The sequence below is a fragment of the Crotalus tigris genome, unplaced genomic scaffold, assembly GCF_016545835.1.
Source record: "Crotalus tigris isolate CLP2741 ecotype Arizona unplaced genomic scaffold, ASM1654583v1 scf7180000019944.6993514239:2294586, whole genome shotgun sequence".
Taxonomy (NCBI): domain Eukaryota; kingdom Metazoa; phylum Chordata; class Lepidosauria; order Squamata; family Viperidae; genus Crotalus; species Crotalus tigris.
The window spans coordinates 1,996,917-2,019,197 of record NW_024097783.1 but is presented as its reverse complement, the minus strand read 5'-3'; the positions used below and the strand labels follow the sequence as shown (position 1 = coordinate 2,019,197).

The following is a 22,281-nucleotide window of genomic DNA, read 5'->3' as shown; positions in this document are numbered from 1 at the left end:
GACAAAATGAGAAAACAAATCCAGACAATCACATTGTCTGATTTGGAAAGAATTTATTTGCAAATTATGGTGGAAAATAAGTATTTGGTCACCTACAAACAAGCAAGATTTCTGGCTCTCACAGACCTGTAACTTCTTCTTTAAGAGGTTCCTCTGTCCTCCACTCATTACCTGTATTAATGGCACCTGTTTGAACTTGTTATCAGTATAAAAGACACCTGTCCACAACCTCAAACAGTCACACTCCAAACTCCACTATGGTGAAGACCAAAGAGCTGTCGAAGGACACCAGAAACAAAATTGTAGACCTGCACCAGGCTGGGAAGACTGAATCTGCAATAGGCAAGCAGCTTGGTGTGAAGAAATCAACTGTGGGAGCAATAATTAGAAAATGGAAGACATACAAGACCACTGATAATCTCCCTCAATTTGGGGCACCACACAAGATCTCATCCCGTGGGGTCAACATGATCAAAAGAACAGTGAGCAAAAATCCCAGAACCACACGGGGGGAACCTAGTGAATGACTTGCAGAGAGCTGGGACCAACGTAACAAAGGCAACCATCAGTAACACACTACACCGCCAGGGACTCAGATCCTGCAGTGCTAGACGTGTCTCCCTGCTTAAGTCAGTACATGTCCAGGCCCATCTGAAGTTTGCTAGAGAGCATTTGGATGATCCAGAAGAGGATTGGAAGAATGTCCTATGATCAGATGAAATCAAAGTAGAACTGTTTGGTAGAAACACAACTCATCGTGTTTGGAGGAGAGAGAATGCTGAGTTGCATCCAAAGAACACCATACCTACTGTGAAGCATGGGGGTGGCAACATCATGCTTTGGGGCTGTTTCTCTGCAAAGGGACCAAGACGACTGATCCGTGTACAGGAAAGAATGAATGGGGCCATGTATCGTGAGATTTTGAGTGCAAACCTCCTTCCATCAGCAAAGGCATTGAAGATGAAACGTGGCTGGGTCTTTCAGCACGACAATGATTCCAAACACACCATCCGGGCAACGAACAAGTGGCTTCGTAAGAAGCATTTCAAGGTCCTGGAGTGGCCTAGCCAGTCTCCAGATCTCAACCCCATAGAAAACCTTTGGAGGGAGTTGAAAGTCCGTGTTGCCCAGCGACAGCCCCAAAACATCACTGCTCTAGAGGAGATCTGCATGGAGGAATGGGCCAACATACCAGCAACAGTGTGTGCCAACCTTGTGAAGACTTACAGAAAGCGTTTGACCTCTGTCATTGCCAACAAAGGATATATAACAAAATATTGAGATGAACTTTTGATATTGACCAAATACTTATTTTCCACCATAATTTGCAAATAAATTCTTTCCAAATCAGACAATGTGATTGTCTGGATTTGTTTTCTCATTTTGTCTCTCATAGTTGAGGTCTACCTATGATGACAATTACAGGCCTCTCTCATCTTTTTAAGTGGGAGAACTTGCACAATTGGTGGCTGACTAAATACTTTTTGCCACACTATATATGTGTGTGTGTGTGTGTGTGTGTACACACACACACACACATATATATACATATACATACATACATACATACATACATACATACATGTATATATATGGCTAATGAGCGTGTTACCAGTCTATTCGGCTCCCGCCCCACCCCCGTAGTTAATTGCTCTGTTGTTGTTTCTGTCGCACTCGTTGATGAAACAGCCACAGATAATATATTAAGAATATGCACTCTAGAACAGGGCTTTTCAACTGGTGGTACTTTGGTACCTGGCAGGTGGTACATGACCGTCCTAGAGAAGTGGTAATGGGGGGGGAGAGGAATGAGCTGAAGCAGCGACAGTGCTGCACAAGCCTGAGAGAGAGACAGCTGGAGCTGCAGGGCTGTCGGAGCATGACAGAGGCCCCAGGATCTACGTGGGTGGCTATAAGCTGATCGGCGCTTCTGCAGAGCTGTCAGAGCTCAGCACCGGGCTCCAGTTGATTGGCGCTTCTGAAAGTAGCATGTAGCTAGAAGGGCACGGAAAAAGAGGGGGGGAGAGAGGAAAGGATATAAAAAGAGATTTTGGCGGTAAAGGTCCAGCGAGGGCTATCAGCACCCTGCCCCCTGGGCATGCGCACAGGAGGTGGCAAGTGCCCGGCATCCCTGCTGACTGTCCCTGCTGACCGCGCAGAAAGAAAAGAGGAAAGCCCAGGCCGACCAAGTGCTGATTTACAATCTTGTAGCTACTATCAAAGCCAGAAGGTGCTCAGCCTTAGATCCACGGGGCAGCCCTGGAACCAGCGGCAGGTCCCTTGCCACCTCAGCCCCACCTCCACCCCACCCCCTGGGTGTGTGCAGAGGTGGTGGCGAGCGCGCAGGGTTTGGCATCCCTGGGGACTGCGCTCTGAGCGCTTTGCAAGTTTATTTTTTTAAGCTCCCCCGTCATTGCCTCTGTGCCTGAAGAGCCTCTGCGTGGCTCTCAGCTCACCTCTCCCAGACCCGTGCATATACTTGTTTGTGTGTGCGTGTGGGGGGGGTCTCACTCATTGCAGCCCCATGCTGTGACATTGGGGAGGAAAAGAGCAGGAGACATAAGAGAAACTGCAATGGGAGCTTCTTGCAGCCTTCCACCTGCTAGGGGTGGGAGCTGAGGGCAACAGGGCATGATGCGATCCGCGGCGTGTTGAGAAAAAGAAACAAATACTCCAAAAAACCAGCTTTCATTAGTTTACAGCCTTCCATCACAGAAGGTCTCTGTTGAGGGCGTGGGGCTGCAAGGGATGAGACATAACCTCCATGCGTGCACACAAACACATGCATGGGTCTGGGAGTGGTGAGCTGAGAGCCACGCAGAGGCAACAACAGGGGAAGGGGTCAAAATGGGAAGTCTCTGCTAACCACTGCCTGTTGCCACCTCTGCCCAGAGCCTTGCAGCTTAAAAAAAAGGCAGGGGAGGGAGGGAGGGAGGGAAGGAAGGAAGGAAGGAAGGAAGGAAGGAAGGAAGGAAGGAAGGAAGGAGAGGCAACTTGGTTGGAAATGCCCCAGTTCAAAAAGAGAAAGCAATTTTGTGTTCTGTTTTGTCACAGACAGAATTTTGTTGGCAATCCAAGTTAACATTGGTATTCTTGAATTGTGAGCTCTTAGCAAAGTATCCCCTCCTTGTATGTTGCTAACAGCCATTTCCAGTGAGGAAAACAGGACAAACCAGAATGGATAAAAATATTTTCCTTTGCTATATTTCCAGTTTGAATTAGACTAAGGCAGGGTTCCTACAAAAGAATCCTTTTAAGGATAACGTATTAATAGAAAAGCAACTAATCTACCTCTGTTCCTAAACGCTAAAGCTGTTGCACATAAAAAACAGAAGACCTCTCATCAACTAACACAGCCACCATTTTGACAATTTTGCTGTACTGTTGTCTTTAGCCCCACTAAAGGCAAGCACAGGATAAACTGAGCTTGGTTTGTTCTCAATATTTTAAGTGACCATAAACTACCAGCAAAAGTTGCATTTGATCACAAGGCAAGGAGGCATCGAGAAATGTTTCCTCTTTTGCATTTGAGCATCCAAGAAGGGACAGGAAAGGAGAAAGGGAAAGAGGAAAGACAAAGAAAAAGAAGGAAAGAGGGGAAGAGAGCAAGGAATGAAAAAGAAGGAAAGAGGGGAAGGAACAAAAAGGAAAGGAGAATGAAGAGGAAAGGAAAAAGAAGAAAAGGGGGGAAGGAAGGAAGTTTATAATGAAAGGGAAGGAGGGTCTGAAGGAAGTCCTGCCTTAGCACTTGGCCATGACCAGCACTGCTGCCCTTTTGCCTTCCCTTTGTCCCCATCTCCTGACTCTCCTATCGGTGAGGATGCTTTGGTTACAAAGCTGGGTCTCCTTGCATGGAAAGGGAGTGGCCTCCCTCTGACCTACACATTTTGCCCTCCCGCACACACCATGAGCAATCTGGCCAAGGAGAGCAAGCCAAATAGAAGCAGCCTCAAGGAGAAAGTAAGGGCAGCCGGGCACCACCTTGGGGAAGTCTGGGCTGAGCTGGGTGCTTGCCCTCCATCGCCCAGGACTCTGGGCAGCCTGCACTACCGGGGGTCCTCCCGTGGCCTGAGAGCAAAGGAACCACCACCAAAGAAATTAAAACCGGTACTTTTTTACTTTTTTAATGGTTTGTAACATTTGATTAGATTATGGAATAAAATATAAAAATACAAAAGCAAATAGTAGAAAACAGTAGGGAGGAAGAAGGGGAAAAAAGTGAGGGGGAGAGGGGAAAAAGAAAAGGAATTGACTTTCCACTTCCTTTGTTGCAGTAGAATGAAGCCTTAACATTGAATCTCAACTTTTTACTTTCTCATAATAGTATAAACTAGCCATTTCTATAACAACAAATGAATCTAATCAGTAAAACCCAAAATCCCACCCCTTTTTTCAGTCATCAGGTTCTTTTGCTAAGCACTGGTGGTACTCGAATATTATCATGTCCTAAAAGTGGTACAATCTGTGAAAAGGTTGAAAAGCCCTCCTCTAGAAATCTTAAAGATTTAGTTGTCCTGAAATCTTTCTATCCACTGGTTTGCAGCTATTGTTCCCCATTGTCTGCTACTGCTTTGCTCCAACAGCATTTTATAAACTTTAACGTAGATCCACAGTAGATCCACCCATGCAACAAAGCTTCTCAGAGCTTTCTGAAAAGAATTAGAGAATGTGTGGCATATCTTCCCCTCAGTAGGAAGAAAAGACTACCCTAGATGAAGATACCTTTCACAAAGGATGTTTCAAACCAAAGGTTATTGGCAAAACATCAGTAAACACAGATATGTTCTACATACTCTCCTTTACCAAAGAAGAGTTATATTTAAAAGATAAAAAAAAATATTAAACGCTATTAACTTTTTACAATAATGATTGGAACCTTTCAATCACTCAATTAATAGCTATTTCAAAAGGAAATAATATGAAAATGAATGATTTTGTAAAGTAGGGGTTTAGAACACTGCCAGACCAAGTGCTGCACTTCCGTTTTCAATGGCATGCTGGGAACTTCATTCCCTAAAATAATTACTAGAATCAGGGGAGTGGCTAAATTTGATTTTGCTTCATTTAGTTTTGCATTTAGTTAATATCAAATAGTTTCTATGATTACTTTCTAATCATGTTTTTAATTTTCTTCTCATGTCCCTTTGTCATTTGAGAATCTTTAAAAGCCTCTGAGGACTACCCCTAAAGACTTTTTAAAGCCTCATATAAAAAATTAGATAAGCAAGCATTAGCAATAAGCAGAAAGTTAGATAAGCAAGCATTCCCAGTGAAGGCAATTTAAGAGGAATGCTTGCCTTCTGCCAAGTCTCTAACAGCAGTTGGCTCCAAATGTTTTGCTACCTGAGCAGATGGTGACCTACCCTTTAATTCCAAGTCTGCACAGGGCCTTTCCCTCAATATTGATGACAGGACTGTGTCCTCCATCTACAATCCAGGATATGATCCTAAGAATATAAGCCAGCCTCATGTCATAGCTGTAAAAAAGGCTAGTGTGATTTTTTCGGGTTCATGATCAAGAGTCATTGATAGTCATTTAGTTTCCAAGTTTCAGGAAATAGTGATTGCATGGTATTTTGTGTCAGTCAGACCCAGCCTCAAATGTTATGGCCCATTATAGCTGTCATACTAAGCATCTCTGGTTGAGAAAGGTGTGGATTCTGACTCAGGTTCTTGGAAGGCCCAGTAACCTGGAAGCAGCTCTTTTTTAAGAAGAGACTAGACAGCCACCTGTTTGAAATGGTAGAGGGTCTCCTACTCGAGCAAGGAGTTGGATTAGAAGACCTCCAAGGTCCCTTCCAGCTATATTCCGATTTAATATCCAGTGAGAGAAACAGAGCATTAAAAAATTAAAATGACAGTGCAATTTATAGTATGTATAAATTACACAAAATTAAACTTGCTAATATTACCATTTTATAAACTGCCAGAGGTAGAGAAAGGAAGAAAGGCAGTTCTGTCAGTAATGCAGAGCCATCAGCTCTAACAGTTACTTTAGCTAGCTTCAGTAAAAATCTACAGCAGAGGGAAAGCCGAGTAGTAGCTATGGATCTTCCCCTTCTTGAATTTTGGTTCCTGTCTCTCACATCCATGAAAGTATTTTAGAAAATTTTTAAGAACTGTATGAATTTTTATAAAGATAACTATTTTTTATAAAGGCACTTTTTTCTAATCTGTTCTTGATGCTGCTTTTGCTAAATTAAAATTCCTTCAAATCAAATAAACAATTCGCCCACATTATGAAAATCAACGAGTAGTGGTTGTCTCCAAATGTTATCTCAGTATTTCGCCATACAATTAAAGCCTGATTTAGAAATAAGTTTACATACTCCATTAAAGGAATGTTTCATAACCCTGAATAAAACATTCTGGCACAAGATTCAGCTGTAACTATCCAACATATTAAATATTGGATATTTTAAATATTTAAATATTTCTCATTCTTTTTTTCTGACTTCAATATAAAAATGTTCATGCTAGGCTATTCAATAAACAAAAACTATATTCTAATTAATTTTTATACTAATTTCAGTAAAGTTTACAATTATAGCAGTAAAAACACAAACTAAAAATAACAAGAGAAAACAAAAGTTGCAGAAAAGGAAGAAATATGAACAAATAAAAAAGAAAGAGAAATAAAAAATAATACAATAAGGAAAAAGGAAAGAAACAAAGAAGTGATTTCTCCTTTATCACAAGTATAAACAATTTAGTAATTAAGATCTCCTCTTAAAATAAATGATCTCTTCTCTTATAAAAAACCGCCTCCCTTTTTATGACCCTGTAATCCCTTACTTTGGGGTAGAATCAGGATGACTGGACAAATCCATAAAGCCTAGTTATTTCAGTCCTAATGTCAGCAACAGTCTACTGAGGGTTGCCAGAGGTAACAACAGTTCTATTTTAACCTTGACCAAAGAAGTCAATTTTATATTTCTTCCTTTTTCTTTTAAGAATCTTGATTTTAGACCCAACAAATATGTCACAGAATTTATTTATTTTTTTTTCTTTGTCCTTTCTCAAAAGAATTCTTCAAAAATATAACAAGCTTCTTTTGTAAATCCAATATAAGAAAATTATTCAGATCACTCTGTTGCTTTTTTATTTGTATATCCCTTTCAATTAATTAAACGATCAGCCGGATTCTTTTGTACAGTATATCCACTGTAACATTTTTTTCCATGCTATTCTTTTAGTCTGTTGAATCAGAATGTTCAAATCAGTCTCAATCCTATCAGGTAAAACTAGCTCCTGGTTCAATCTTTTAAACATAGTTCATCAATAGAAGCAAATACTATTAAAATTAATATCTGAGTTCATTGTTTAAAAATTTCCTTCAATATGCCCAATACTAAAAAAATATGCTTCATTCTGTAATTTTAAGTTGAATTTGAGTATTGTTCTAATTTAATTATATTTTGGGTTCCCTCTAGTATCCAATTTTTAAATCATACTTTACAATGTTTTTTTAAAAGAATTCAAAATAAAAACATTTTCCCACAAGAAGGATATCTTATAATTAATTCTAAAATATTATTTAAAATTTATCTGAGGCCTTGGTCCATTTGTAGCTTTCTTAAAATCAAATTTTATCACCTTTTTGTTGTTTATTCCCCATATTTTTAAAAAGTCCTTAGACTTTTATTTAAAATTTCCTTTGCTAAGAATTGAAGGAAACTCACCTGATACTATAAATCCTCCAGATCTAAAAGTTCCTAATAGCTGTAAAGTAGTTAACAAGCAATTTCTGAATGTGATTAGAAAAGAACGTATGTAAACTTAGCATCCTTTCAAAGGCGCCAACCACAGTTTGAGGAAGATGGCTATTCCCACATCTTCCAGACTGCTAAACCCACTGGAGACAGTTGTCTTGTGGTCTCCTCACAAGGAGCAGCTGTTTGGAGCACTTGTGGATGATCTCAATTCTTCTCCTTGTCTGACCAGCTCTTCATTCCTCTGTGAATGTCAGCTCTGATTTTTGCAGAGTTGTCTTTAATCTGCCATTTTTTCCCAGATGTCAAAACTCCAAACAAAAAACTACTACTTAATTTGCAGATCACTATACCATTAATAGTATATATTTTGGAAATATAGGAAATTAACTTGCTTATTTTTCTACATAACTTCATAACTTCAATTTTATAGTATAAAGCTCCAAATGCAAGGTTAGATCTATGCTGACAAGTAGTTAAATAATTGAGAACATTTTTTATAATTAAATCTCTACAGTAAAATAAAATAACTATCACCATCACCATCTCTTACCGGTGGATGGGTGGTATAGTTCATGTCCAGACAGGGGTCTATTTCCTGCAACAAGTGGTCTTGTTTGCTCAATGAAGCTATGGCGTGCAGGAGGTGGTGGAGGTGGAGGAAGGGAAGGTGGTGGATTGTCAGACAAATTTTCACCTGTATTGACAGAGAAATTATATAAACCCCTTATCAGATAATTTTCCAAAAGTTTATCTAGCAATAAAGTGACTTTAATGCAGGTCAGTCTTGACTTAGTATTACAATTGAGTCTGGAATTTTGATTATAAGCTGTAGTTGTTACATGGGTTACCACAAAAATATTTTTTGGAAGAAAGATAATCAATGCTACCTCAGTTCAGATATTTGAGATCAACACTTCAGGATTCCAGTCTAGACTTGGTTAGTAGATAAATGAATTTGGAGGCAACAAATTTCTATTGAATCAATCTTCAGTTAAACTCCAAGGCTATTCTGATTAATACTGTAGAAGTAAAATATCTTTAGCTAAAAAGTCAGAATAAAGAGGGGAGGGAGGGGGAATTTTCAAATACTTTTAGCTCAGAATTTTCCTTATAAAATGTAACTTCTATGATAAGTGGGCCCTTTGAATTTCTGTCCAGACTCAACATTTCTGCTAATAGAGAGCCATATTTCTTCATTTCCTTGGTCCAAATCAATCAATACATCACCGTGGGGATCTTCAGTCAATACTATATTAATGCTTGTTTTCCTTGAGTCAGGGTTATAAAGCTATAAAGCTTTTCCTTGAGTCAGGGTTATAAAGCTTCTATAACTGACCCAAGATATAGCCTACATTCTGGTGACATTCCAACATTAGTACAGGTCTTTGAAGCCATTTCACAAACTAAAAATAAAGTTTCTGCTAGAGAAGTTGCTCACCCGTTTTAGGTTGCTACAAATAAATCACTGAAACATATTACATAATACTCTAGTCTTTTTCTCCAAAATGAAAACACTAAAATTAAAAAGAATTTGTGACCTGCTTGACGAATAACAGCTGGTCAAATTCAGGTAATTTGAGAAAACATGTCTTATGAAACTGTTAATCTAGTTTTTCTGGAACAGTTAAATGTTCCCCTCTCCCAACTTAGGAATATAAATTAAAACTGAACACAGTATTTTTCTATAGCATTATAAATTATGCTGTAATAGTTATGATCATTTGAGATGGAATTAATTTTGATTTTGAATAAAATGTCCACATCTAGCTAAATTTATGTGTGGAAGACAAATACATAAAACTGGACAAATCTTAATCTAATATTACTAAATATTAATGCATCAAATATATTATTTGTAGAAAAATGTATTATTTTGAACTGACTGCAGAATACAAGTAGTCCTTGCATTATGACACAATTGAGCCCAAACTTTCTGTTACTAAGTGAAACACTTGTTAAGTTTGTCCCATTTTATGATCTTTCTTGCCACAGTTGTTAAGTGAATCACTTTAGTTGTTGAATTAGTCAAACTGTTGTTAAGTGAATCTGGCTTCCCCATTGACTTTGCTTGTCAGAAGGTCAAAAGGGGAATCACGTGATACTGGGACACTACAACCATCATAAATATGAGTGAATTGCCAAGTATCTTAATTTTGATAACATGACCATGGGAATGCTACTACGATCATAAGTGTGAAAACTGGTCATCAGTCACTTTTTCAGTGCCATTGTAACTTTGAACGGTCACTAAATGAACTATTGTAAGTTGAGGACTATATGTACACTCATAAAAATCAATGAGGCTTCATTTAGTCAATACTTGGTATAGGATCTTAGATTTAGTCTACGTATAGCTTTCTTTGAAAGATTTATTGTAAGGAGCTTGCTGAATTGGAAAGAAAAAGAAAAAGAGAATAACCTGGAGGATGCACAAGCAAGTCATAATCAGAGGACGTTCTATTGAGTTGAGATGCATGTTTCAAATTTTCCCTCAATGAAGGTCGCACAGGTGGCAAAGGTATTGGGATAGTAGACTCAAAGGCTTCTCCTAAATACCAAACATTTAAGATACCTTAATTTTTAAACTTTCAAAAACAGCATGTTAATTTTTCCCCTCTAAACATGCACTACTCATACCTATATCAGGTTGTTTCAATTTTTTCATCTCAGATGAAGTATTTTGCATTTCATTACTTATTCCAGAGCACTGACCATTCTCAAATACACTGAAAGCAAAATAAAACCTGGAGTTTTAATCACATAGAAGTTACATGGAATTAGATGCAAAAATAAAATGCAAAATGAGGACATTTAAACTAGAATAAGAAAATTTAACTTCAGATAACATTAACTCTTTCCCTCTGCCCCCATTTTTAATGACTATCACATATCTTAATTTTAATAAAAGACAACATCATTTTCTAGCACCAAGTGCACATGAATCCAATAAAGCAGATCAGAACTCAAACCAAATAAAGTTTGATGAAATAAGTGAGAATTATAATTTGTTTCATATTTCTATAAAGCAAAATACATACATGAATTCTGAGAGAGAGAGAGGGGGGGGGAATGTATTTAATTTCTATAATCACCCATCTCAACAAGTGACTCTGAAAACAATTAAAACAGTACAAAATATATGGGATCAGGTAAAATGTATATTAATACAGCCTGGAAACAGGGCCCTTAACACACTGAAAGCCCAGGCCTGGGCACAAAACCAAGTCTTCATGGCCTTGCAAAAGGGCAACAGGGTCAGGATCATCCTCATATCTGACGGGAGATATTCTAAAGGGCAGGAACTACAGCAGAGAAGGGTTTATTTCCTGATTTCCACCAGCCAACACTCCTTGGTTGATGGGATCTGTAGCAAGCCCAATCCACCTGACAAAACTGGACAAGTAGAAAAAACTGGGAGAAGACCATCCCTTAGTAACCTGATTGCAAATGATAAAAGGCTTTTCAAGCAATAACCAGCTCCTTGAACTGCACCCAAAACCACATTGGAATACTAGTAACTCGCAAAGCAGTGGTGTTACATGTATCAAATACCTGACATGTTTTACTATGCGTATAGCTACATTCTGCAACAGTTGAAGCTTCTGAGTGCTTTTTAAGGGCAGTCCCATGTAGAAAGTGTTACAGTAGCTCAAAAAAGAGATCAAAAGGCATGAGTGACTGTCAGCAAAGCCTCCCTATCCAGAAATAGATACAACCAGTCACCTTATAGGGGAGATGTACAGCATAAAAAATTTAATCTATAAATCAATAAACTGGCATACTATGCTAAGGTGTGCAAAGGCCCTTCTAGCCACCACTGCCACTTGATCTTCCAGCAGGAACACTGACTCCAAGAGGTCCCCCCCTGATTGTGAACCGGTCCATTTAGGGCAGTATCCAGAACTAGTGGTGGCAAAACCTCATCACCACAAGTCCCAAATATCGAAAGACACTCTGTTTTGTTTAGGTTGAGTTGAAAACCAATGCATCCCATCCAAACTCTTGTAGCTTCCAGGCACTGACATAGGAGATCCACGGCATCATGGAGATACAAAGCTAAGTACCATCAGCATATTGATGATACCATACCCCAGACTGTTGGGTCACCTCACCCAGTGGCCTCATGTGGATGTTAAATAGGACTGGAGAGAGAACTGAGTCCTGGGGTACCTCACAAAGTAGGTGTCAACTCTACAAATGAGCATGGCTACAGCCATTTTTCCTTCTCATTCTAGGTTGCCACACTGAACGGAGGGAGGGGGGTTGCCCAGGTGCTTCGCTAGTCAAAATAATCTTTTGTCCTGTGGGAACCAAGGTCATCAGCTGCTCCCGAGGATAAAGACTGGGCGTTTCATAAAAAGCCCACCAAATAATCATATTGGAGAACGTAATTGCTTACATAGCTTTTGTGAGTGGGACATTTAATTTTGTATTGGGGAATTGTTGCTTGTGTATCCAGATTTGGTTTCACTTTTGACCGTGCTGATATTTTGTAACTAATAAACAAGTTCTTTGAGGAATTTGCAAGCCTCGAGTTCTGCTTTATTCGTCTCTGTCTGTCAGAACCATGACATTAGGGGCCTTGGCTTGGAACTCTATCTCCATGAACACAAACTAGAATGGACCCTGGAAAAAAAAAGAGAATCAGAGCAACACAATGCTGCTCACCCCCAATTCCCAAAGGTGGTCCAGAAAGAACCATGATCAATGGTATCAAAGGCCACTAAGAGGTCAAGAAGAATGAGGATGGTCGCACTATTCCCATCTCATTCCTGCCAGAGGTCATCTAAGAGCACAGTCAATGCTGTCTCAGTCTTGTACTCAGTCTGAACTCTGATTGAAAAGGGTCCAGATAATCTGCTTCATCCAGGGTTCTCTGCGGCTGCCACACAACCACCTTCTTTACAAGCTTTCGTAAAAAAGGAAGATTGGAGACTGGAAAAAAGCCAGACTGCTTCGGTCATCAGATGACTCCTTCAGGACAGAGTGCACTAATGCCTCCTTAAGAGCTGACAGAATCACCTCCACCCTCAAGAAGTTATTAATTATTGCCCAGACCCAATCATGTGTTTATTTTTTGTGTGCATGCATGTGTATATTTTAAAAAGGTGATATTCTATTAAGATATTTAAGCATAGGTATTAAAAGCTGTGAAATCAGGAATTCTATTCTGAGGAAGTATATCAGCAAGAAGTCTATTCTTTGTATGGAAAAAAAAAAAAACCGTAAGAATAATGCCTAGAAATTTAACAGAGAGGTGCTGAAACTTGATACCAAAATATTTTAAATTCTGTGTAAAGACGTAATCTTAAAAGTAACATTATGGTTAACATCAATCAAATATAAAACTAAATTAAATGTCACGTCAAATGTTTCTCTACCATCATCTTCAAATCATCTTACCGAGTATGAGACTTCATATTATGACAATGAAGTGATTGTGAAGGCAAAGAAACAGGATGGGATGACGGAATCTTGTACTCATCTTCTACATGTTCTCTTGATTTTTCAGAAAAGGAATTTATAACAGCAACAGAAGACCTCAAGAGAAAAGTACACCAGACCCAGATGAGTTTTTGTTGGTACAGAAAATAAATGTATCAATCACTGCATTTACAAATGGATTTAATTATATTTTTCTATTTTATTGCCACAACAAAGCCAAAAATAGAATAGGTATGTGCATTTAATAAGATACAAATGTATTCCATTTCCTTATGGAGGTTGTGCACTTTGCTCTTTTCTCTCTTTTTCCACAAGCCAAGAGACACTTAAAAATTTTCAGCTTTGATTAACTGCAGCTTTCTTTGCAAAACAAACTCAGATGTCTCAACAGAGAGAGACACAAAGCAAAACTTAAGAAGTTTAAGCCAGACTATGTTATTTAAAAAAAAACTTGAAGAACTGAATATAAAATTAAGGAATCATAGTTGTATTTTCTTTGAATAAAATTTGAAACACTGTACTGAATGTCAGAAAAAAATTGTTACATTGAAATAATATAATGATAATTTATAATGCAAATTATCACTAAAATATATATCAAAATATAAGATACTATGAATCTATTTCCATAAGCTCCAAAGACAATAGTGTTTCCCAACTCTAAGAGCTCAATCTCTAAAGATAATTTTAGACACTGTCATTAATTATGTACGGATGTTTTAAAAGCAGGCATTTAAGACATTTGGCTAGTATTATAATCTTCAAAAGATTCTCATTATACTATACCTCAAGTGTTAAGGACAAAGTTATGGCTTGTTAATGTCCATTTTGGTTAGCCTTAGGACAATTAAAAATCGAAACAATGGGGAAAAAAGACCCAATGTGATGTGAGGAAGTAAAAGAGATAACTGGTCTGAAGCTCTAGTTTAGAGGGAGAATCATGAGAAAGGGAACATTTTCCCTTCCAAAACAGCGTTTGAAATGACCATGTTCACTATTATGCATTTTGTACTACAGAAACTAAGTGTTTTAAAGCAGTTCAAGCTATACAAAATACAACCAAAAGGATGGTGGCTTTTTAAATTAATACCTTTAATAAAAAGCATGTAACATTCAGTGAAATACAAGGCTTATAAAGATGAAATGCAAGGATTTACTACTTTCTGTAGTCTCTGAAACAAGACAAAACAGACGTGTGTGTTTTTTTAATCAGTATCCCAAATGAATGTTTCATTTGCCAGCAGGAATCCTATATAAAACTACAGAAACTGAATTCGATTCTGTTAATGAAGATATATGTGATTCAAGATTATACTTGAACTGAAACTATTAATTTGACATCTAGTATTGACCATTTCAGAAACAACATTTATAGGGTCCTTTTCAATTATAAGAACCATACCAAATGACACCATTGATCTCGAATTCAGTTGTCAAGTATAGCGCTTCTATGACATACTTTATTGTGAGCACCTGACATATCATCTTATGATCCATCTGATGAATAATGATAAGCCCTGGCAAGTTACAGTTACTATTATAAGCTTGTATATTGGCAGAATCAAAACTGATGTTGGAGTGCCTGCTTCAGCATAACTTTGTGAGCAAAAGATACTATAAACATATGAGATACTATTTTTGATTATATAACTTAATTGACCTTGAGATGAATGTCTACTGACCTTTTTTAACAATATGTTTTTAATAGTATATACAGTATATGTTCTTAATTTACAATAAATGTTATTAGTTATTTTTTTTGTTTTGTAATTTTAGTTTGGCTTTATTCATTTCTATATTTTAAAACTTGTTATTCTAAATCACTTGGAATTGTATGAGATGTGCAGTATATAATGAATGAATAAATGCTGACTGAAGGAACAAATAAATAATTTCATATTATTTATAGATTAATTTATAAACAATAATTTATTATTTATAAATAAATAATGATATGGGACTGCTCTTGAAATGTATCCAGAAGTTTCAATTGGTTCAAAATATGGCAGTCTGCATGGCTTTGTGCAGGCCTAGATATTACACGTCATCTCTCCTGTGGCAACTGCATTGACTACTGATTAGCTTCCAGGTCCAATTGAAGGTGCTGGTTATCACCTTTAAAACCCTACATGGCCTGGGGCCAGGTCATTTAAAGGAACGTCTTTTCCCAGTTACATTTACCTGACCCACTGAGTAGAGGGGGTAGGGAATGCTACGGGCCCCTTCTCCTAAGGAGGTTCATCTAGCAGGATCAAAAAGACAGGAGTTCTCAACAGGAGTTTCCTCCAGTGGAGTATCATCCTGTGGAGATAAGACTGGGCCCCACTACAACTTTCAAAAGGCCCTGAAGACATGCTTTGGCAATGGGGCTGGGGACTCCAGATTGGGATAGAGCCTAAAGTGGCTTTTGACTGATTATTAGTTGTCATGGTGGGGGGTTACTGCTCGTTATTTTTACATTGGGTTTTTAAACTACACAGAGTTACTGACAGTGAGTTGGGCAGGTATACAATTTTTCATAAATAAATAAATCAAACACAGGTCTGATGTTTTGCCACATAGGGTTTTTTTAACAAAAGACTTAATGGTTTCATGTTTTATAAACTGCTGTGCATATCATGAGATTTCTGTAAAATACCAGCTTTAATAAAAATAAACAATTTCCTCAAGATCCACTAAGACGGTCTTGCGTCTGCCATTTAATATTTACTGTTTTTTTTACTAGAAAGAACAATTTTGCCTTTATACTTTCAGCCTAGAATAAACAGAGTTGATGGCAATCTGTTAAAAAGGTGGTATGAGAGATACATATCACCAGATTCATAAGAATTGAAAGATGTGGGGGAGGGGAATACATCTAGAGGTAAAAAAGAGCATTTATGAAACAGAGTCTCATAAAGGAAAAAAAGACAAAAGAAAATATCTTATTATGTCCTTTTATCAGCACTATACATAATTCTATATTTATTCTCCCAGATATTTGTCTAACGTGTGGGGGACTAGAAGGAAGGAATGATGGTGACTGAACTATCTTCCTTAGAGAGGCTAATTTCAAATTCTGAATTATTAGTTTGAATTTTTAGGAAAACTAACTTTTTTACTGTCTTTTTCATTTTTATGATGGTAGGTTGGGGTCCATCCTAACCCCTTTTCCTCAAACCTGGCCACTGCAACTGCTAAATCTTTTTTAAAAACTGCTTTTGAACCACTTCCAACAAAATTCTTTCATGCAGTATCAATGACTTCTATAATTAATGAAGCATTATTCGTGTGAATATGTGCTTTCAAGTCAGTTTTAATGCCTGCTGAGTGCCTGGAAAACTCTTTACAGCTCCCTTGACAAGATTTTGGAACTGTTTTGCCACTGTCTCCTCCTTATGGCTGGGAGAGGGGGCGTGGCTCAAGGTCACCCAGGAGGCTTCATGACAAAGCAGAAACAGAACTTATAGTCTCCTAGCATGATCATTCTAGCATTTGCCAGGATTTAGGAAAAGTTCCAGAGAGAGTCTTTCACTAAATCTAATATTTCCCATTTTATCATTGTTTAAAAATTAAACTATAGATCAACCTAATGATAGCTAAAACAGAACTTTATTTCTCTTGGCAAAGAGCCTATCGTTTCAATAAACAGAGATGAACAAAAAGATGACTGATTAATTTTAGAAAATTCTTCTGAAGTTTCTGAATCCCTATTTGACACAAAAATATTATTGCCTTATTAAGTCTCATTTTTCAGAGTTTTGAATGTATCCCAAATTCTGTGTTTTTTAAAGACTTCAGTAAAGATCAATATTCTTGTGATTATAATTATGAGATGCTTATTAACAGAATCTGAAGGAACTATGATATGGTAACTTTGAATATTTATTTACAGCCTTCTTTTAATGCTCTTCTAAAATACTTTTAAGTATATTTTTAATTCACCTGTACACCACACTGATGGCTTCCAGATAAATGAAGATCTGAAAACTCCCAAATTCGTGAACATTTTCTACTCAGTACATAATTCTAATTCATAAAAATATAAAAAAAATGCATTTTCCTCATAATGATATAATCAATGTTGTTAAAATTGAACTTACTTCATATTTGCCATGGCTGAAACAAAGGGTGGGGGAGGTGAAATGCGAGGTGGAATATCATATTCTTCATTACCTAAATGTCCATTTGAAAATATCTGCAAGAGACAGATTTTTTAGAATGGTTATTTGCAAACTATATACAAGTAAAATGTTCATTTACAAGATTTTGAACCCATTCTCATCTTTAATTTCACGTTTCATTCTGTAGGTCTATGAATTGCTTGTCATCAATATAAATGTCATGTGTTCAGCACTATAAATAATTCAGCTAAGGTTTCCTCACACACTTTGTAATAGAACAGAATATGTAACAGATATAATGGATATCAAGGAGACCACCAGCCTAGAACTAAGGAGAAATTTCCTGAAAGTGAGAACAATTAACCAGTGGAACAGCTTGCCTTTAGAAGCTGTGAGTGCTCCATCACTGGAGGTTTTTAAGAAGAGACTGGACAGTCATTTGTCCAGAATGGTATAGTGTCTCCTGCTTGTGCAGGAGGTTGGACTAAAAAACTTCCAAGGTCCCTTCCAACTGTTATTCCGTTTTGTATTTTGTTACCTAAATAATTCAGCTAAGGTTCCCTCACACACTTTAATAATATATTCCTTAAAAACATCTGATATTTGTTTTTAGTTATTTTACTATATAATTTTCAAATAAATTATAATAAAATAGGCCACTAAATGATATAATACAATTACCCTTATACTGTACTATTATTTACAGCATTCATGTTCATTAAACTTCATATATTGTATCATGTACCTTATGGTAATTCATGACATAAATTTGCAGAAATTTTCGATCATAATACATGCAATAATATTTTCTATTGATATATAAATTTGCAGTAAGTCCAATTATCATTTCCTATAAAATGGCTTCCTATTATCTGATTATTCCCACACACTTCTCAACAGTATCAGACTTCAAGTTCAATACTCCTAACTAAAACTAAAGTTCATGCATCGTACAATCTGGCTCTTACCTTGGTATTTTCTAAAGGTAATTCAGAGAATCTGTGCTTTCGCAGAAATAATGGATCAGAACCCATGCGACAATGTCTTCCATTCATATTTGAGCTTGCAGTAAGTCCAGGTTTGGGACAATTATCATTTCCTACTATACGACATCCCACAATTTGATTATTCCCACACACTTCTCTGGGGCACCAGGCTTCAAGTGGCATTGGTTGTTCTCTGGCAGATACACTTTCAGGATGCTGCAAATGTCTACTTAACCTATTTTCTGGAGGAATGGGTGGAGGCCTTTCTGGTGGAGGTGGAGGTGGATCTCGTATTGGTGGTGGTGGTGCTGGAAGAGGCTTGTCTTGTTTCCTCATCATGCCTGGAGAAGACTGAGACATAACAAAATAAAATGCTTCATTACAAATATAATCTATACTTAGTTACAAATACAATATTTTGTATAGTCATCTTAATTCATACATCACTGGCTAAAATGATCAGTGTGAAATTAAAAATAAATATTGTAAATTACCTGAATGAATCAATACAAACACAGCCAAATATAAAAGCAAACCCATGTTATAAATAAAGACCAGAAACCTAATCCTTCAGTGTCAGTTAAAATAATAAAATTAATTAAAATGATATCAATGAACTATATGCAAACTTCAATAAATCAATATTGAACCATAGCTGACAAGTTAAAAAATCATCAAATCAGAAAAATAAAATACTAATACAATACACAGCTAAGATGTTTACATACATATGGGAAGCACATACTCTCAATAACGTATTTTTCTTTTACTATTCATCCAACATTTGGTTAAAACTCTGTTTAGTGTTCCACCTATAATCCAAAGTTGGATATTCTTTAGTATATTTATGAAATAATTTTTTCCCTTCTTATAAAATACTATCTTTACTATAATCAGAAGTAGTCTACAGAATTTTCTTTCAACTAATTGTAGATAATAGGCTCAGTCTCCCACATAATTTTATTTGTTCTAGTATCTGTGAAAATAAGTGTGTAATATATATATGTAAAATAATTAACTTTACAAGGTAACTTTTGAAAAGAACACAGGATGGTGTGATATGTAACAATCATAAAATAGCACAGAAAGTATCAAAGTATTAACATAGGAAGGAGAACTCAGAATTCAACAGTGAACACACACACACACACACAAACACATACACACACACACACCAGTTTATATGTTTTACTTGTTATAATTATTGTTTGGTTTTCCAAATACACAAAATATTGACTTAGTGAAAAGAGAAGCAAAAGGTTAGGTGCTGAAATGATCACAAGTTAATTGAGTTCGGTAGATTTGAATAAAAGCAGAAAAACCCTGAGGACAGCAATTGAAGAGGTCTTCACTATGCTTCTAAGAAAAATAATGTTAAACTCCTAAGTTCTATCACTAAATTGTATTTTTACCTTTGGTGAGTTTGTCGGGCTGGCACAAGGGGATCGGGAAACTCCTTTCTGTATTAGGTCCAATCGAGGAGGGACTGGTGGAAGGGTAAGATGGGATCCTTGTACGGGATCAGGAAATGGTTTCCTTCTTTGAGCAAGAGGAGATGATCCTGGAGATGTCACTGGGGAATTCTGTCTTTCATTACACTGCAACACAAGGTGTTATGAAGTATGTAATATTCATCATTCAGGGAAAGCACCAATTAGCAAGTTCTTACTAAGCACCTATCAACTATAACAATCAAGTTTTTCCCAAGGACCTAGGACAGACAGATGTGGAGTTAAAGGTATCATCACAGGATGCAAATTGTTTTGAGTAAAGCTGCTTTTTCAATTGACTGGTGGTGAATTTGTCAATGCCAATAGTGTTCAAGTGGTGCTCTAGTTGTTTTGGGACTGCACCCAAGGAACCTATAACTATTGGTACTACATTTGCTTTGTTTTGCTATAGTAGTTATATTTCTATTTGCAGGTCTTTGTATTTTATTATTTATATTATTAATATTATATCCCACTTTTTCAAGGAGCATTAGCAAAACTCAGCTCTTCTTTAGCCTCACAATTTTATTCATAAATCACCCCCTCTGCTCATTTAGCAACCATAATCTGTTCTTTAAATCAGAACAGAAATGGTCATTAAATAAACAGCTGACCGAAAGAGATACACGTCACAAAAATCACTGGTTGCTGCTCTCTCATTCAGATAAGTTCTCTCATACAGTATCCTATGCCAGACCTGTTTTGCATAAAAAAGCTATTTATTCCTGACCTGTGCTTTTTTCCACAGTGCAGCCCTTCCCTAAAAAGTGCTAATGGCAAGTTAACAAGCTCATCTCTGTGACCTTAAATAGTTGATCCATCCATTGCTGCCAGATCTTATTCAATTTCACATTGAAAACTTTTGTTGTCATGCCAACAAAATTTGGTAGAAAATGTGTGCATTGATGCAAAAATGATTTTTTGTTTTTAAATTTATTATTACCACTGTATTTATGAAATTGCTTAAACAGGTAGCTGCTAAATGAGGAGTAGCTATAGTTCTGTCAGATTAGGCTGAGAGCTTCATAGACAAATAATAAATTTGGTATTAGGATTAGAACCCACATTCTCATTCACTAAATGACTTCCTTCATGGAAAAGAACAGAGGAGAAATTGCCCACTTTTGAGAGCCTTTTATTCCACTTTTTCCAGTTAATGTTTGCTATTTTGTTGGCTTTTAATAAATAATCTATTTGCATTTTCATCCTTATGAACGTGTTTAATAACAAAGCAAGAGATGATAAATCTGCTTATTCTTTTTCTATGTTTACTCTGTACTTTTAATGTGCTGCTTACTAATGAACGATCTCTCCTAAAACGTTTTTTTGCATCAAGCCAAAGATTTGACTGTAACTTGTAAAACAAGTGAAAGTCCTGCTCCCTCAACCGAGGCAATCCAGCAAAAGTCAATATAATCCAGTCTATTATCTAAGTCAGACAACTAGCTTTATATAACTTAAAGTTTCATACTGCTTGACTACTTCACTCTTTGAAATCTTGTAATATCATTTATACTGGTCCATGGCCATAATAAAGATTTGATTGATTGTAATAGCTTAACTTTAATAGCAATAGCACTTAGACTTATGCACGGCTTCATAGTGCTTTACAGCCCTCTCTATGCAGTTTACAGAGTCAGCATATTGCTCCCAACAATCTGGGTCCTCATTTTACTAACCTCCAAATGATGGAAGGCTGTCCTCAATCTTTTGTTGGACCATTTAAAGCTAGTTATTTCTCTCTGTCAGTAATTTAGTACTCTACCTTTAGGGTTTTTTTTTTTTTTTTGAGTGCTTCAAAATAGAAAACTAAGCCTTAACAGAACTAAGTGTTATTCATTTTTATAGTTGGATATTTTCTGAAACAAGATGTTTTTGCTTTCTACAGTATTTGCTATTATGTTTTTCCAAATCAGGAGGTAAAAAACAGATCTTAAATTGCTAGTTATTTCATTTTTATAACAGTAATGCCATTTTAATTCTTTAATATGATACCTTGATATTGAACTGTACTGTGTAAGATCAATTCTAAAGAATCCTTTAGATGAGTAAATGTAAACATATAATCGACACATAATTTCAATCTCTGTTCTCAGTTTACTAATTTGTTTCCTGAAGATATATTGGTGCCTATATGTATGTCCGCACATGTGTATGTAACACACACATAGAGACATAAAATTATACCAATGGCCAACTTTATGCAAGCTGGATAACAGCCAGCAGCCAGCATGATTGCCATCTAGTCAAGAAATTCAAGCCAAACCATTATGTTTGTTGTTGATAATTTTGTTTATATTTGCTTCCTTCTTTTAACCTTCATTTATTGGATTCCATTTACAAATTAGGTGGGAAAAGTACTAGAACTCTATCCCTAAATTATCCTATTTAGGTTAAGGCAACATTATTACAAGCATAAACACAGCTTCAATATACCCATTCAAAAGTTTGTTCTAAGTATGAAATACCTGCTTTTTATCTAAGCTTTATAGAGATCTCTTAGAATTTTTTGTTTAATCCTCAGAACATTCAAAATGGGTTG

The 22,281-nt window shown here is 36.6% G+C and overlaps 1 protein-coding gene across 4 annotated transcripts in view; it reads right to left on the bottom strand.

The window, feature by feature from the left end:
* CBLB (Cbl proto-oncogene B) overlaps positions 1 to 22,281 on the bottom strand; it is an 87,691-nt gene that overhangs the window by 9,983 nt on the left and 55,427 nt on the right. For all 4 annotated transcript variants that reach the window (XR_005559353.1, XM_039364987.1, XM_039364988.1 and 1 more), the window contains 7 exons: positions 19,662 to 19,847; positions 18,232 to 18,600; positions 17,243 to 17,337; positions 13,119 to 13,256; positions 10,353 to 10,441; positions 10,135 to 10,263; positions 8,266 to 8,409 (listed from right to left, as the gene is read on the bottom strand). Coding sequence is in view for 3 of the 4 variants with exons in the window: in XM_039364987.1 (XP_039220921.1) it covers positions 8,266 to 8,409; positions 10,135 to 10,263; positions 10,353 to 10,441; positions 13,119 to 13,256; positions 17,243 to 17,337; positions 18,232 to 18,600; positions 19,662 to 19,847 (1,150 nt within the window). In the remaining variant the exon portion in view is untranslated. The remainder of the gene's footprint in view (positions 1 to 8,265; positions 8,410 to 10,134; positions 10,264 to 10,352; positions 10,442 to 13,118; positions 13,257 to 17,242; positions 17,338 to 18,231; positions 18,601 to 19,661; positions 19,848 to 22,281) is intronic.